The sequence below is a fragment of the Oreochromis niloticus genome, linkage group LG12, assembly GCF_001858045.2.
Source record: "Oreochromis niloticus isolate F11D_XX linkage group LG12, O_niloticus_UMD_NMBU, whole genome shotgun sequence".
Classification (NCBI taxonomy): Eukaryota; Metazoa; Chordata; class Actinopteri; order Cichliformes; family Cichlidae; genus Oreochromis; species Oreochromis niloticus.
Genome location: NC_031977.2, coordinates 7,150,477 through 7,167,340, shown reverse-complemented (window position 1 = coordinate 7,167,340; position 16,864 = coordinate 7,150,477). Strand labels below are relative to the sequence as shown.

The 16,864-nt window shown below is 39.7% G+C and overlaps 1 protein-coding gene across 2 annotated transcripts in view; it reads right to left on the bottom strand.

Moving 5' to 3' along the window:
- Positions 1–11,491: 11,491 nt before the first annotated feature.
- The window catches only part of hk2 (hexokinase 2), a 44,408-nt gene continuing 39,035 nt past the window's right edge, over positions 11,492–16,864 (bottom strand). Inside the window, exons 18-19 of one of the 2 annotated variants that reach the window (XM_019365942.2) lie at positions 15,026–15,262; positions 11,492–13,309 (exon numbers count right to left, since the gene is read on the bottom strand). In XM_019365942.2, coding sequence (XP_019221487.1) covers positions 13,165–13,309; positions 15,026–15,262 — 382 coding nt within the window. In that variant the 3' untranslated portion in view covers positions 11,492–13,164. The remainder of the gene's footprint in view (positions 13,310–15,025; positions 15,263–16,864) is intronic. The other variant, XM_003448615.5, reaches the window with a different exon arrangement.

The following is a 16,864-nucleotide window of genomic DNA, read 5'->3' as shown; positions in this document are numbered from 1 at the left end:
CCCCAGGGCAGCTGTGGCTACAACCGTAGCTTGCCTCCACCAGTGTATGAATGTGAGCGTGAATGAATAATGGCATTGTAAAGCGCTTTGGGTGCCTTGAAAAGCGCTATATAAATCCAATCCATTATTATTATTATTATCTATACTCTACGATGTTTCTTATCTGACATTCACACTCTGACGAGGGGCAACTCAGGGTTCAGAACCTTCGACACATGAGCTGGAGGAGCCAGAAATTGTAACCCCCAACCTTTTGATTGGTAGATGACCTACTCTACCACCAGCTGTTGCTCAGATGTTTAAAGCAAGTTGGACATCTAGGAAGCAACCTGTCTCCAAACAACTGCAGTATTGCAGATTGGCTAAGGTTTGCAAATAATTGGTGTCTGATTTATAAACTTAGACAACATGTTACAATCAGTTTGCATCGGTCTGCAGACTCCTTTGCAACCCGTGTGCAACCCGTCTCTTTGAAGTAGGGGACTTGGCTCAACTGGTTGCCATCTGGTTATATTGTGGTTGCTCTCCTATATAAAAGTGCCTATGTCACTTTACAGGTAAATTTCTGTTCTGTAGCAACTATTTATAAAGAAATTTCAGAATTTTCAGATCTATGAGTTTCTTGTTGGACTCTGAATGTAAGCAGCCTATGTGAAGTATGTAGCCAGCGGCAGCATATTTTTGACACTTTATGTGTTATATAAGAATCAGTCCATTTATTACAGTTTTATCAGTGTTTTGGTGCACTGTCATCAATACATCTATCTTCTTTTACTAACTTTGTCCTGACTGAGTTATATATCTTTCCAGACATATTTGGAAAGAGAGCATGAAGCTAAAATATTAGCAGAACCTTTTTACCATGTTATATGGAAAAAACAAACATTACTAAAATCACTGGATCCCCTTTAAACACTGTGCAGTCACAACACGTAAGATTATGTAAGAACACTTATAGTTCAATAGTGATTCCTCACTCATTATTTTTCAGTTTGCAAGCAACTGTTAAAATCACCAGCAAAGTTGATGAAAAGTTTAATAATAGGAGTAAATTAAAGTGAGAATTTACTGGAGATGTTGTGTGGGACTCTGTGATGATGTGCAGCCTCAGACGTCCTCCCTAAAGCATCATGGGGCTAATAGGCTGTAAGCTTGAAGCTGAGGTTTTTGTGTGTGATATTCAGCATCACTTTAACAAAGATTTTGGGTAACTCAAAGGTTGTTATGTTAATGTGACTTATATAAATTATTTTGATATTTAGTTTTACCATTAAAAAAATTTACAAACCATTCAGAACATATGTTGTTATCCAGTGTTAATGACTTGTAATATCTAGTGTTGTTTGTAGAATAGAGGTGCTTTGTTACAGACTGTGATATATTAAAAAATACCACTGTTAAATCTTTCAGATGACGGTCTGAGCTGAAAAGAATGTATTTTAGAGCAACGTATTTAACTAGTAAATATGCAAGTGTTGTGATCCTCCACAGCAAGAAAGATATCACCATTATTATAGAAATATGAATTCATATGGATGAAAACGTGTGCTTTGTACAAAAGTCGTCCACAGGAGCCTGAACCAAAGAGCAGCATGCAACATAAGGCGAGTTTATCTTTACACATGCTGTACTGTGCAAAGGTTCGGGTAAAATAAGGATGTTATGAATTTTGACTTCCCTAGATCTTTAAGAACATCATCACCAAACAACACCTCTTCACTACACCTACAGTGGATATCGTTACTGTGTCATCACTAAGCTTTTTTAATGAGAAGTGGATCCGACTGAGAAAAAAAGAACACTTCACTCATACAGTAGCAAACTCTTCATCACAAGGTAATCAGGGCTTAAATTACACTGTGCTTTATCATCTTCTTTTCTCTAAATGGGACCATAATTTGGTAAATGAACATCATGATGAATTAATTCGCAATCAAAACAAGGGATTGAGACCATAAAGTCTTCAGGAAAGTGTTTACTAAATATTAATTAAAGCGAGCGATAGGGTTTCTAACTTGACTTGTTTTATGCAATTCGATTTTTTTTTCTGCAATCAAAGATGTCGCCTCCTGCTGGCCATTAGAAAGAATGCGATACAGTTCTGTGCAAATGAACGTCTCTCAGGACACTATGTGTTACACACTGAAGAAAGACAAGGTTCAACCAGGTGCACACGAAGGTTTATTGCGCTGAAACACAGCAAAACAGTTCAGTGTTACTGACGGCTTCCATTGCAATAACTGGCCTGCGTTACTTTTGTGACCCGTTTGGCTGAGCCGCCACTGCCACCTACTGGCGAAACTAAATATCGCCCTAACATCACATCAGGTGGGAGCAAATGAGCTTTTCACTCTGTGTTATGATGCAAACTATTGTCACAACAAATAGCAAAAAATATGATGGGGGGGCACGAACACATAAGGAACACATCTGAGACTTGTTCTTAAATACTCAGGGTGCCACATATGCTGTCCTGTGAAAAACTAAGTACACCCCATGATTCAAAAGCTTGTAGAACCACCTTAAGCAGCAATAAAGTAACTGAATGAAAGCAAGTACCGTATTTTACAGACCATAAGGCGCACCGGATTATAAGGTGCACTGTCGATGAACGGGTCTGTTTTCATACATATGGCGCATTAAGAGAAACAAAACAGTCAGATAAGTCAAACTTTACTCATTCTTCTTGCGTCCTCCATTTCCGTACCATTGATTCATTAATGTTGATTTTTCTCACAGCTGCTGTTGTTGCAGTATTGTGGATAGTTTGTCTCAGTTATTCTCCTGACTGAAGTTTGGTCCGTTTACAGCATCCTGCCATGCGTTTGCATTTGTCCCTAACCATTGGGAACCCTCACGTTAACTTTTATCAAGTGAAAAAAATTTAGCGTTCATCCTCCAGCTTCACTGTGTTTATGTTATGCTAACATAGCTGTGTCGCTAGCGATCACATAGCACATCATTATAAACCAGCTAGTCCAACTTCAGTAACCCTATAAACGTGACTGCTGTTTAGTTTTGTGTCTTCATTTATGTTGGAAGTGATAGCAGAGCTGTACGTTTTTTTTCACAAATCTCTCAGTCAGAACATGCTATATCATGTTTAGGCGGAAACTAGTGAGCTAACTTTCCGCTAACTTCTAACTCCGTTAAGTGTAATAAATTCTGTTTTCATGGATGCCTGGATGTTAAACTTCATTGTTACACCTGGTAAAGCAGCGACGCTGATCATTTTATTAAAGATGAAAGAATTTAGACAGTTTTTAACTCTCAGTGATGCCGCAGTGTTCGTTTGACTTTGGGACCTGAAGCAGACGGAGTTTGGATCCAGATTACTCCAAGTCCGCGAGGCTCCTGACTACGGTAACCAATGCTCCGACAATCCATCAAGCAGTGCGGCTTTGTAGCTTACCAAAGCCGTACTAAAACATTTTTTGACAGATGTTTGAGCACCGTGTACCACATAAAATCGGTTCCAGGTCAGTAAGCACAACCAGAATTCATACATAAGGCGCACCAGATTATAAGGCGCACTGTTGATTTTTGAGAAAACTAAAGAAATTTAAGTGCGCCTTATAGTCGCGAAAATACGGTAAGGTAATTTAATGATTTGCAAGGTACCAAGATCCTGCAAAACAAAATCATTAACCCTCCATCACCGTGCTTGACAGTTCTTTGTGAGTTCTTTGTGCTAAAATGCTAAGTTTGTTTATTTACCAAATATGGCACTCTGTATTATGGCCAAACATCTCCACTCTGGTCTCATCTCTCCAAAGTTTAGTAGTGTTGCAGACCTGTTCCTGTGCTACCATGTTCTTTTTAGAGAGAAGAGAAACACTTCCAAACAAGCCATATTTGTTCAGTCTTTTTCCAGTCGCACTGCCATGAACTTTAACATTTTAAATGCTAATGCGGGCTGAAGAGCTCTTGGGTTTTTTGAAACATTTTACAGTGCATGGTCTGACCTTGGGGGTAAATTTGCATGGACACCCTCTCTTAGGAAGAGGGTAGCATCATGTTGTCACGCACATGAATGCTTCAGACCAGCAAACTGACCAACCTTCTGGTTTTATAGAGGTGCTCACACTTGCTGATAATCAGTTAATCAAATGTATTTGATTAGCAGCATGTGGCTGGTAATTACTCTCTTTGTTCCTATGGAAGCAGTACTTAGTTTTCACAGGACTTGAAGTAAAAACTGTCTTTTTCCCATGACGGCATGTCCTGGAAAATATGTCTTTTATATACAGCCTAGAGCCACTGTGTGAAATTTAGACAATTTGGAGGTGAATCAGGTCGGGGTATTTTCCACATTAGTCATTTGTTAAATGTAGCACAGAGCTGTCACGTTCATTCTTTCTGCTGGAAAGAGTCTGTGTGGATCAGGCGAGGGAGCACCAGGATAAGCTAGAGGATAGAGCCAGGAGTATATAGGAGGCAGCAAACACGATGCCTAATTGCTAATGGTAAATGCACCACACTATTGGCTGCATAATTCACACATGAGGGCATGTGACATCACACAGGCTTTGAGGATTTATCCTCATTCGCTTCTCTTCTGATATTCCAATTCGGAGTTGGATTTTCAGTTTAATAAGTAACTGCAGGATCAACTTTGGGTTTTCAGTGTCACTACAGTAGCTTAGTGTTTATGGAGTACATTATATTTAATATAGACAGAAATAAAAGGATAAAACAGCCTCAGACTACGCGTTTCTGATAGTCACAGCATGTGTTGTGCTTCATAATACAGCCTATATGCCGAAAGACTCCCTCCAGTCAGCCAGCAAACCATGATTTCTCCAGCTCGGGCTAGACTCTATGTGGAGTTCTTCGTTCATCTAGAGATCATACATTGAAAGCAAATGCTACTTTGATTACATCTGTTTTACATCTGATTTAATCTGTTTTAAAAAGATCGATTCTTTACCGTTTGTGTTCTTATGTATGGAAGTGGGTAGAGGAAGTGAGACCTATGTCTACAAATGTAGAGAGAGTAAATACATTTTACTAATTGCTTACAATGTTAAAAACTTGTTAGAAATCAGAAAATAATCAAGTATAACAATCACACTGTAACAAGTTTTTCTATTAAGGAATGCAAGTAATTAACTATCATTTGGCATCTTAATAAAATAATAATAATCTGCTTTGCTACTTTCTGCTTTTTGGTAGATAGGAAAATTCCTGCATAACCAAAGTAATTATACTTTAGCATTAGATATATCATTTTATAAAAGCATGTGCAAACTGGTGGATTAGTCATTGCAGAAGCAAGCAATAAATGTGTTAAGCATAAATTTGTTTTTATATTAATCAGCACTGACACACACTGTATGAATTTTCCTTTAAGGAAGGAGCTGGTAGTTACTTCTGGTAGGACTGGTGCTGTGGAGGAAGACTGCCTCCAGTCTGTATTTCAAAGCTCTATGGGCCTTTGTACACTGATGAATGACCTGCACTTTTACAACACCTTTTAACTCTCAGTGCATCTCTGCAAAATAGACTCACACACTGGTGGCATTTCTTTGTGTCCTGACTTTGGCTGCAGCAGCTGTGTTTATTGTAGCTACATTTTTTGATTTGCTTTTATTTGTCATTCATTAATGGTTATTGTTAGTGTGATGTATGTAGCTTTAAACCCGTCCACCTGATTCAGAACTCGACTCTGGATGTAAGTAGTTAATGTGAATTTCTGTGTATGTGCATGGCAACAGACTGCACGGTTAACAGTTTATCTCAGTTAATTGCCATATTATTAGAAACAAATTGCACGTTACTGCCAACTTTGCCCAATTCAGTTGCAAACTGCTAGCAGACTGACAGCAGAGTGACTCCATCTCACTGATGGTTTATCATCATCTTGACAGATCAAACCCACTCTGACTGCGAGTGGTCTCCGAGCTGGTCTCTGTCTTTGAAGCAACTATGTCAAAGGCAACCAGCCTACAAGGTCATTGCACATGGTCGTGCCGTGGGTTCCAACCACTGTTTTCTCTAGTTAAACTGTAGCACCAAGTAAACAGACTTGTGATTGCACTCAGTAAAGCAAATTGAAAAGTATCCAGGGTGTGTTGAGCTTGCGTCGTAGTTCTGACCCCAAATCTCTGTCAGGGCTGCAGCAGCTGTTGCAGGATGATGTGGAACGAATGATGCCTGAAACCTTTGCACAGTACTTTATGTTACAGTGAGAATGTTTTGGATCTTTGCTTTGTTTCGTGTTTTTTTTTCATGCCATCTTTATTGCTACACAGTCACTGTTGTAGTACAAGTTGAATGTGTTACCCGTTCATGCCTTTGTCAACGTGTACAGAACTGTTGTAGTATTTGAGAAGAGCCTCGAGAGGCCTCGGGCATCATAAATTTGAAATCATGTTGTGAGCTCGGCGTAACCATACTCTGGGTTAGAGGAACTACTTTTGTGTACTTTTTATTCAATAATCTAAACGTGTTTTAGAATTGAAGCATGCTAGCTCAAGTGTCATGGACAGAGGATGTTTACTGCACAGTGGCCTGTGACTTTGTTGAGTTTCTGTGAATGTATTAATGATGTCAGAAGAAAGTGTTCTTGTGGTCAGTATTGCCTGATGACAACTCAGGAGAAGCAAAAGCTATGTTGCAAACTATACGTGTGGTTTACAATGCAAAACTCTGACTCTATATTCTCTATATTATTGTGATTTATATGTGTTCTTGTACTCGATAGCTTCCTGTGGTTCTGTTTTGATTCATGTCACAAAGGGTTTAACTCTGACGGTTTTATGAAGCCCAGTTCTATTACTCATGTTTCAGTGGTGAAAACATTTATTTTTTGTATTATAAGGCACTGCAGAAAAAAAAAGTAACTGCTCAGCTACAACCACAAACAAAGCAGCAGCACTGGGTGTCTGTCTAATGTGACTGCTACAGCTCGTCCCTGTAGCCAGAGCAAGACGTGTGTTGCTATAGAAACCATGATATAGCTCGTGATATTGATGCTAAAAAAAAAACGGTTTCACTCAGAGTGGAAACTGATGTGCTGGCATTATTAATAGAGTGTGAATGTTTGGGGGGTTTCAGCCTGTTTGTTGGGCCCAGATCAAACTGCCCGCCTCTAACCTTACTGCAGAAGAAGGCTACTTGTGATTGGATCACTTCCAGACTAGACCCGCCTTTCTATACAACTTAATTAGTTCTGATTGGATCTTATCTTTCACCTCGTTTTTATTCGTAGATGAAAGTCTCAGAACGTTTCATCATAGTATTTGTCCTCATGCACTAGTTTTTATTTACGTCATGTTTTTGTGGGGAAAAAAAGTTGTTGATTTAAACTACGAGAAAAATTATATGTCAAAGAAATTATCACCGTTTTTGTGGAATGGCCTTAATGAGTTCTGACCAATTATGCAGGGCAAAACTACCATTAATTCCTTGAATAGGCACAGAAAGCTGGCACCAGGAAGTCAAACATCACTGACTCCTTTGTGAAAATGGCAAAATTGTTTTTTAATCACATCTCCATTTATTTTTTGTGAAAAAGTGAAAGAAGCCTCTTCAGAGCTGAAACGTCTTCATGAACCACGCAGCTCCATAAAACGAGCATGGCAGTGGGCTAAACACTAACGCTGAGACGTCTAGATGCAGACTCAAGAATAATAAAGCCGCTCATTTGCATCTTTTATATACATACTTTTAAAAAATATTTAATTTGATTCAATTTTCAGTTCATCAACAACATTAATTTTATTCTACTGATAAAGCCGGAGGGAATTTCTCTCTAATGAACTCAAAGAGTTGTTGAGGCATTTCACAGTAAAAGTCATCCTCGTGCTGGAGTGGAGAAAATGTCAGCGTATTAAGAGGCTCAGTAGCATTAATCCTGTGGGCAGCTTGGATATCAGTGAGAAGCTGTTGGGGCGTTTCATTGTGATCCAGACAAGCTGACCCTCACACTCAACTTTCCTCTTTGCTTTAAAGGCTAAAAAATATTCCCAGAAAATTCAGAATGCCAATCTACGACATCCTGCAGCTACTTTATAGATTATTCTTTATGCCATGCTCTGCTTCACACTGTAAAAAATCCTGGCACAACTTCACCTGCTTCCGAGGTGCATGGAGAAGATGAAAGAATTAAAAAAGCAGGAACTCCAGCAACACTTGAGGAAAGAAGAACAGCTTTAATAATTGACCAACGCCATGACCCTGATGAAGGCCACAAGCCGAAATGCGTTGGTCAATTATTAAAGCTGTTCTTCTTTCCTCAAGTGTTGCTGGAGTTCCTGCTTCACACTGTGCCTGCTTGCACACCAGCTGTGACACTAGTGGGTGACACTAGTTGCTTGTGGCTGTAGCTGAGGAGCTGTAACACGCAAACAGCTGCTGCAGTGGGAGATTATTACAGACTGTGTGCTATCATGCCACAACTGCGCTTTATTCATGTTCAGTCTACATCATGTGTTCAGGTTTAACGTGTTAATTATGTGCGTTGTTTTGTGTGCCTGTTTTGTTTCTCTTGTGTAAAGCTACCAAATAAACGATTCTACCCGACTGCCTTTGTGTTCACATGTTGTGATGAATATGCACCTCACTTTACTTCTGTGGTAGTAACCACGGATGAAATCCATTTACTAATGCAGTCTTTGTAATACACAGGTGCAAGCAGAATAATTTAAGCAGGTAGAAATAATTTTTGATCATTTAAGAGGGTGGAAATTCCAGTTTGTGCTCACTGCAAGATTGGTTAAGAAAAATAAGACTGCAGTTCACATCAGGTCGACTTGTTTGCATTAATGGACTTTAACATTATACTGATACGCTGTCTTCTTCCCTCATTATGTTGCCAAACTTTTGCTCTCTTAGTAAAGAAACTATCTCCCATCAAAGACTTCATTAGGAACATGGGAAACATGCGTAATTAAGACAAACTGACCCCTTTTTGTAATTTGGCTTGAGGCACTGAAATATAAGACATGCACAAGGATGGAATGAAATTTAAAAAGTTTTCAAGGTTTTTCAGAACTATTTTATGTTCTCTGTGCCCATAAAAATATCGATTTACTTGTACTGTTTCAGTGGGGATGCTTTGCTTCTTGCAAACTTTAAAACTTTCTGCAAGAGGCAGTGGGCAGCGAGCAATCACTACAATGTAGTGTGTAGGAATGGCCGCTAGTTGCAGAGCCAGCTAATTCAATCCAGCCCAGTTCAGGTTTATTGATGTAGCACCAAATCAAAGCAACAGTCGCCTGAAGCCAATGCAAGGTAGGATAAAGATGCTACAATAATCAGATGACTGACAGAAATTCAACTATTAGCTCCTCTCACCCACCAGTTACAGCAGATGGCCCCGTCCCTCCCTGAGCCTGGTTCTGCCGGAGAGTTTCTTCCTGTTAAAAGGGAGTTTTTCCTTCCCACTCTCACCAACTGCTTACTCATAGAGGGTTGTTGAATTTTGGAGGTTTTCTCTGTATTATTGTAGAGTATTTACCTTACAGTGTAAAGCTGCTTGAGGCAACTCTTGTTGTGATATGGAGCTATATAAATAAAATTTAATTGGATTAGAATTCTTGAGAAACGTATTTAAGGCCACCTGTAAGGTTCACAAGACAAATCAAGCACAGCAGACGATAACAGTCCAGTGATTAACCATTAAAACCGCCATAAAAGGTTAAATGTCGCACAAATTACAGCATTGACGTGCCTGAGCCACATTATGACCTAATTTGAGGTGTAAATTGCTAATTAGGATCAGCACAATTTCATGTCTGTCTCAGAGGATTAGAGTGCCCGGTAGTCTTCATGTCCTGCCAGCTTCTAATATGCCACTGACTCCTTCAGAGCCCATCCCTGCTGTTTCATCAAGCTAGCACTTGCCTGCGAATCCTGATGTAATTGGCACTGAAGTGCAGGTCAAGATTGAAGAATCTTTAATAGAAACCTTGTGGTGACAGGCTGAACATGTTAAATGTGACCCTCTTGTTCTGTCACTTGCTTGCTTACATCATGTTTGATTAAGGAAATTGATGCAATTAATGTAACTGTTGCATCTACTTGATTAGGCAATAAACACTTTATTTAATAAAAAGGTTCCCAGAATTATAAAAAAAAACAAAAAACATTCTCTCATTGATTTCATGATTACTGCGATAAAATAGGATCTCAGTTTTAAATCGTGCACCTTCAGTTGTATGTGAGGGGTACTGCAGAGTATAAATTATTGCATGACTTATTTCGTAAGGGGACTGCAGTCCTCCATGAATGCACCTGAACTACTGTACATCAACATGGTAAGTCTTTCTCTGTGTGCATGTAGTGTGCACATATTGTGAAACCATCATGGCGTGTTGCTGCAATCGCAGCAGGACTCTACCAGCCTACCAAGCACAAACCAATGAATGAACTGAAGCCTGAAGTTCAGCAGCAGTTCCTCAACTAACAGCACAAACTGACCAGAGAAACAGAGTTTGTGATGGCAGTGACCTTTAGGACAGACCTATTATTCCTTTCCTTATTTTTTTATCATGCATTTATTGCTTCAGGGATGGATGCTCATATTAAAGTGGCCAAAGTTTTAAATAATGGGGTCAGCATATGTAAAAGTAATCCGTGCGAGCTTAAAGCTCAGGCTTCAAACTGTTCTGAACACTCAGTGCTAAGCTTACATCTTTGTGATGTCTGACTACCGTGGGACTCAGAGCCTTTAGTTGTTCTGCCCCGAGACTTTGGAATGCACTTCCACTTGCTCTACGGACCACACACTGTCTCACCTCTTTTAAATCACTACTCAAAACCCATCTGTTCAGAATTGCATACACCTGATCTGTCTTAGGCCATTTTTACCTTGCCCAGTTTTTATATTTGCTTTTATGATTGTTTATGTCTAAATTTTATCTACCATGTTTGCTATATGTACATCTTTTTTTAATGTTTTTTATGGTATTGTTTATGTGCTACTGTAAGGTGACCTTGAGGGTCTGAAAGGCGCCTATAAATAAAATGTATTATTATTATTTATTATTATTATGTCACAGCGAAGGGTATCTCCCAGAATAGCCATACACCTAGCCCACACACATGCCGCTCAAACCTGTGCACAAGTCGCCTTAAAGGAAGGAGGAGGAGAGCTAAAGCGACTCGTTTCAGACAGAGCATGAAGTGGGCTGTGAATCATGCAAAGCTACTGTAACAGAATCCAATAGAAGGGAATACAGAGCTGGAAATGAGAGCTACTGCCACAGCTTTTGATTAAAAACACATTTAGGACACCATTTAAAAGCATTTTGAGATCCTTTTATTTTTAAATACAGTCACAGGACTGAAGTATGAAGAGAACCTGGAGTTATATTAATAACAGTAGACTGTATTTAGCCAACATTTATACAACAAGCGTATGACTAGCATATGTGACGTCCAGTTCATTAGCCATCCCTCCCTGGCATGTGCCATTCAAAGGACTGAAGGCTCATTATAAAGGTCTGCTTATAGTGATTAAGGTGTTAGGTGAAACTGAATGCAGTAACACTAATTAGACTGCATATTATGCAAATGCACATCTGCTGTCGGCTGAAGGTGCATACTCACCTCTGAGTTTATCAGATGAAGCCTGCTCACATCTCCCTGGATATAAACAAATGTATTTGGTGATGGACACATTCTTTAAGGGGCAACAAGGTTAGAGGGAAATTTTATTCATGTAGCTTGTGATCTCCTCTTTCAGGCACACTAAACTGTGTATATGTATATCCTATTGTTGACCTTTGAGTTTGAAAAGGACGGTGCAACATGGAGGCTGCGTAACAAGAATAATGGAATAAAGGACAATGGAGGAAGAAACAACAGAGTGTAAATGTGCAAATGTGTACTGATTGTTTCCTGAACTCATCCACAGGCACGTTACATGCGCACGCGTCTCTAAGCTTAAAACTATGAAGCCTGCATGACTCATGCTGTGATTCACCTGTACCCTCACTGCGACTACAGTATCTGTTTGCTTGAAAGTTACTCCCAAATGGATCTATTTTAGTGCCCATCTGAATAAAAGAAAGAGCGAGCGAATACAGACCAGTACGTCAATTTTATTGTGACGGTCTTTAATGGAAGCAAAACCGCAGGATAAATTATGATCTGCCAGACAGTCTGATACAGCTCTTAGCAGACAGATTATGAATGAAAAAGCAAAGTACTGTGGTTCTAAAAATTCACTAAAGCTTGATTTTAGTGACGTTGCTGCTGAATGTTGGGAATTCTGATTTTTTTAAAAAGAAAAAACGATTCTTTTAAAGACTTTTGCCGAGTTTCGGCTTGACAGACATTTCCAGAAACATGACTTTTTAACCTTTTTGGTAGAAAAATGAAATATTTAAACATGCAAATAAAGTTAATACAAATAAAAAAGGAAAAATAAATAAAACAAATGTTTCCACCAGTGCCGGATTTCAACTTTTCGTCTTTTCTCATTCATTTTCTGACCTCTTCTGTTTGGTAAGAGTCCCTGGGGATGGATGCAGTGATAATATTCAATGTTGGTCCTTTTCCTACAGCATCAGAATAACCTAATGGTAATCATTAGCCCTGCGCTAGCACTACAAATACAAACACAGGATGAATAAAAATACAGAATGAATAATATTTGGTTTTCAGCATGTCCAGCAGAACAGAACAGTTCATTTATATAAACGTTGTGTTTAAATATTGGTAAATTCAGTACAACAACCAGCATTTCATTTTTGGTTTCATAACACAGGAGTTACAGTTTAATCTCCCACGTGTTCAGCAATTTTCCAAATAAATGCCATGGAAATTTTTTGTGAGGGAGGCACTTTGTGACACATGCTCTCAAAAGTGCTGCATAAACAAGTTTTTCCAACAGTTTTTTTTTTTCAATCAGTGTACAAACTTATACACAGCGAGCTGGAAGGCAGCCTGGGATATTCAATATTAAAGACAAAGATGGAGTGTATACAAAACAAGCCCATCAGCTTGTAACAGTCACATTTCACAGGAGGTGCAATTCTTGTAACACGCTGTCTGAACTTCATTTAAAGACTCCCTCCTCTCAATGTCAGCTACAAAGATTACAAACACAAATCTTAAAACACATTCTTACACACCTTTACACCAGGGGTGGAAAAAAACCATTAAGAAATATGTATATATAACTATTCATGACATCACAGCAGCCTTTGGGATTTACTGCTGTCCTTCATTTTCGACCCTGCAGGCCACTGCAGTGATCAGTGCTGCTCCCTTTCCACTTCCATCCTCTGACTTCAGGAACGTCACCTCACACTGTGGCGCCAAATCCCGCAGTGTTTCTTGCATGATGGCAGAGAAACTTAATAAGCAAAGGAGAGAGAGAAAGAAGAAATAAAAGAGACTCAGTGTCAAAAAGCTACAAGAAACTCTCTTCCTCTACTATGCAAATAAGAGTATTTTTGCAGCTGATGCCTACGATGTCTTAAATTTAATACACCCAGATGGTCTTTTCTTTCAAGTCCTCAAAGGACTAAAAAGATACATTTCTAAGGCTACGTTCACACTGCAGGCAAACGCGCATAAAATCCGATTTTTTTGACCCTATGCGACCCGTATCCGATCACGGTATGACAGTGTGAACGGCACAAATCCGATATTTTCAAATCCGATCTGGGTCACTTTCATATGTGGTACTGAATCCAATACATATCTGATGTTTTAGAAAGCGACTGCTGTGTGAACGGTCATGTCGCATTAAATCCGTCTTTTACGTCACTGACACAAGACAGACGCCAATTATCAGCGCCGGAGAAGCGCCAGAGAAGACATCGCGAACGCTTCCTGGCCATCCAGTGTAGATGTTAGTGAAACTGTTGGGAAGACAACGTTGGAGAAACGTGAACATTTTATTTGTACTGTATAATCTGCAGATTCTGACAGAAATCTGTAACTATCCGTTGAAGCACCGCTCCTCTAAAACAGCAATAAGGATGATTATTAGGTTATTTACATTATTATGTAAATAACAAAATAACTTAAAGGAAAAATTGGGAAACGTAAAGTCCGAAGTCTTTATATTAAGAGCCATCAGTCAAACAATACTGTTTGGTCTGGGTCTAAACAGAGCGCGTTGTGTGTGACATCTTCTTTTGCGCATGCGGGCCGCTTTGAGCGTTCACACTAGAGCGCGTTTGCTATCGCATTTTATTTGTAGTGTGAACAAGCAGACAAAAAAATCGGAATTGAGCATTAACACCTGCAGTGTGAACGTAGCCTGAAACTCTGCAGCTCTTTGTACAAATCATGAATAGTTTATTAAAAAAATCTACAATTCACATAGTTTCCTTCTTTCACTGAACTGCAGCAGAACGTATGACTGTGCAGGAGAAAGCGTTCACGTGCTTGTGGTGAGAGTGACAGAGACAGTGTGACAGGATGTAAATGAACATCCACCCTCGGCTGAGCTAATGTTAGCTGGCCTCACGCTTCTTTTGTTTGGCAGAGAGTGGAAGGAAAAAAGCTGCTCACAAGACACTGCTGCTGAGTTATTCAAATGGATTTTTCAAAAGGTAATACCTTTTAGTTTGAGTGAATCCAAAAATGGATATCCCCAAACACATACTTAACATATACAAAAACTAAAGCTTTTTACATGGATAAATGCCCAATTATTTACCCAATATTACTGTGCAAGAAACTGCACAATGACAATAAAAAGCTCTAAGTGTCTAAATAGCATTGCAGACAGAAAAATTTGGGGGTGAAAAATGAGCCTTATTAAAAAATTTGGGCAAACACCTACATAAACTTGACTTTCGTGCTGGTAATGCAAGTGGTTCATTCATTATTATTGACCTTTTTCAGCTGATGAATGAAGGCCAGCTCCAGAGCAGGGAGCTTACGGCACACTTGAACAGGGTCACAGAAATTATAATAAAAAAATAAATAAATTCTGGAATATGAAAGTGTGCAGTGCAGCTCTGTATCCCAACTACTCAGGGCTTGATTGTGCAGGCTTGTCTGATTCTTATGAACTGTGAACAAAATGCTGTTTTAGGAGATAACTGCTTCTTACTGAGGATGCGTTTTATAAAGAGTGCCATCCACTCCCACGGTGATGGAGAGTTGATTCAAGTTGCGATTCTGCCGTATCTTGTCGACAACAGCGGCTAAACCGGCGCCAGAGAGCTGAGCGGCACGGCGGGCGACCACGCTGCACACCTCCTTCACCAGCACGCTGTCGTCGCACGTGGAGCCGGTGAGGCCCAGGTGCTGCAGGATGGAGCGAACCTGACGCATGGCGAGGCGGTCGCTGTGGGGTCGGAGAGAAGAAAGTGTTATGCACACGTTAAGAGAGCCCATTTATTAGACACACATTCATACAGAGCATTTATAGTCAGAAAGAAACGGTGAACTTTAAAGTAGCCAAAGTCTTACACCGTGCAAATTTAAAGTCTATAAAGACTCAGTGAGATTCATGGTTGGAAATAGAGTGATTTCAGACTCCACCTGTTTGTGGATGCAGCAAACATGGACCTGCAGCATTGTGACCTATAGAGGAGCACTATATTTTTGTCTCATCCATTTTTCTATTTCCATATCCTTTCCTCTAAATGAGATTTGCCACAGGGTGCTTTCTATCTAGCTTCATAAAAAGCTTTATTGATGACGAGCAGCTGAGATGGTTGTCTTTTCTGCAAGCTCTCGCTCCCCTGCAGAGGACATCTGCAGCTATGGGAAAGTGACAGATGGAGCCCTTTCTGACCAAAGACCTTCTTCCTTCTCAGTCAGTTGTGACGTGCAGCCTCAGAAAAGGAACTTAATCACTTCATAATTATTTCAGTTTGTGAACTTTAATTGAGAAGCATAAACATATTTTAATGTTCTCATTCTAAATGACTTTGTGTAGAATCATTAGAATAAATGTCATTTTTACCCATTTAAAATATTGTAATTCCACATCAAATGTGCTAAAATTAAAGGGCCCAATTTATGAACACAAAACAACAGCCTTTCTCTGAAACATATCTGATCTCACCCATTTCTTTGCACTTTTGCAGTGATCTGCTTCTATCAATCTCTTTAAAATAACCCAGCGCGATCGATGTTTCTTTAGATTAATCTGTAATAACACATCTTGGCTCTTTCATGTGCACTGTAGCAGGGGAGGTAAATCCAGGATGATTCAATCAGAGTGCTAAGCTAAGCTTTCGATGAGACAGAGCCCTCAGGCCCTTAACTGATGCCACTAGCATACAGAACATTTAGAAATCCTGCCATCATCACACAGGTTGCAAAGCCTACTCTCATTCCCAGAGTTTCAAATACTGTCAAAGGTCTGCTTGTCATTGGTCTGTCACGTCCTCCTTATCACAAGTAGACGTGTAAAGGACACCTTGGTATTATTTGTTCACACTGGATGAGCTGAACTTCTTAGCATGCAGTGTTAATGATGCACATGGTAGATGGACTGGTTCTTAGGCAGCACTTTTCTGCTCTACTACTCAAGTAGAGTTCTTTGAGTGCTACTTGAGCACTCAGCTTTGTCCAACATGTTTCATTCACTTTTTCTTTCTTTCAAGTAGAACATTCAAACTCTGATGAATGCATTGGGAGCAACTCCAGGCTCTGGAACAACTAGGGATTGAACCCCCAACATTCAGGCTCTCCGTCCTAAGCCTGATCCCTCCTGATCCTGAGCCACAGCTGCCGTAATCAGGAATATTTAAACCCAAGCTAGAATTTTTTGTGAAAACACAAAGCTCTCCAACAGAAAACAAACTGCAGTTTTCCACCTGACAAACTTTTGACCCACTGCTTCACCTTAAACCCCCCAAATTGGGGCTTAACTGTTTTTTTCTTGCTCTGTTTCTTTTCTGTCTTACCCTCTGCACTGGGCTTGACCAGGACACTG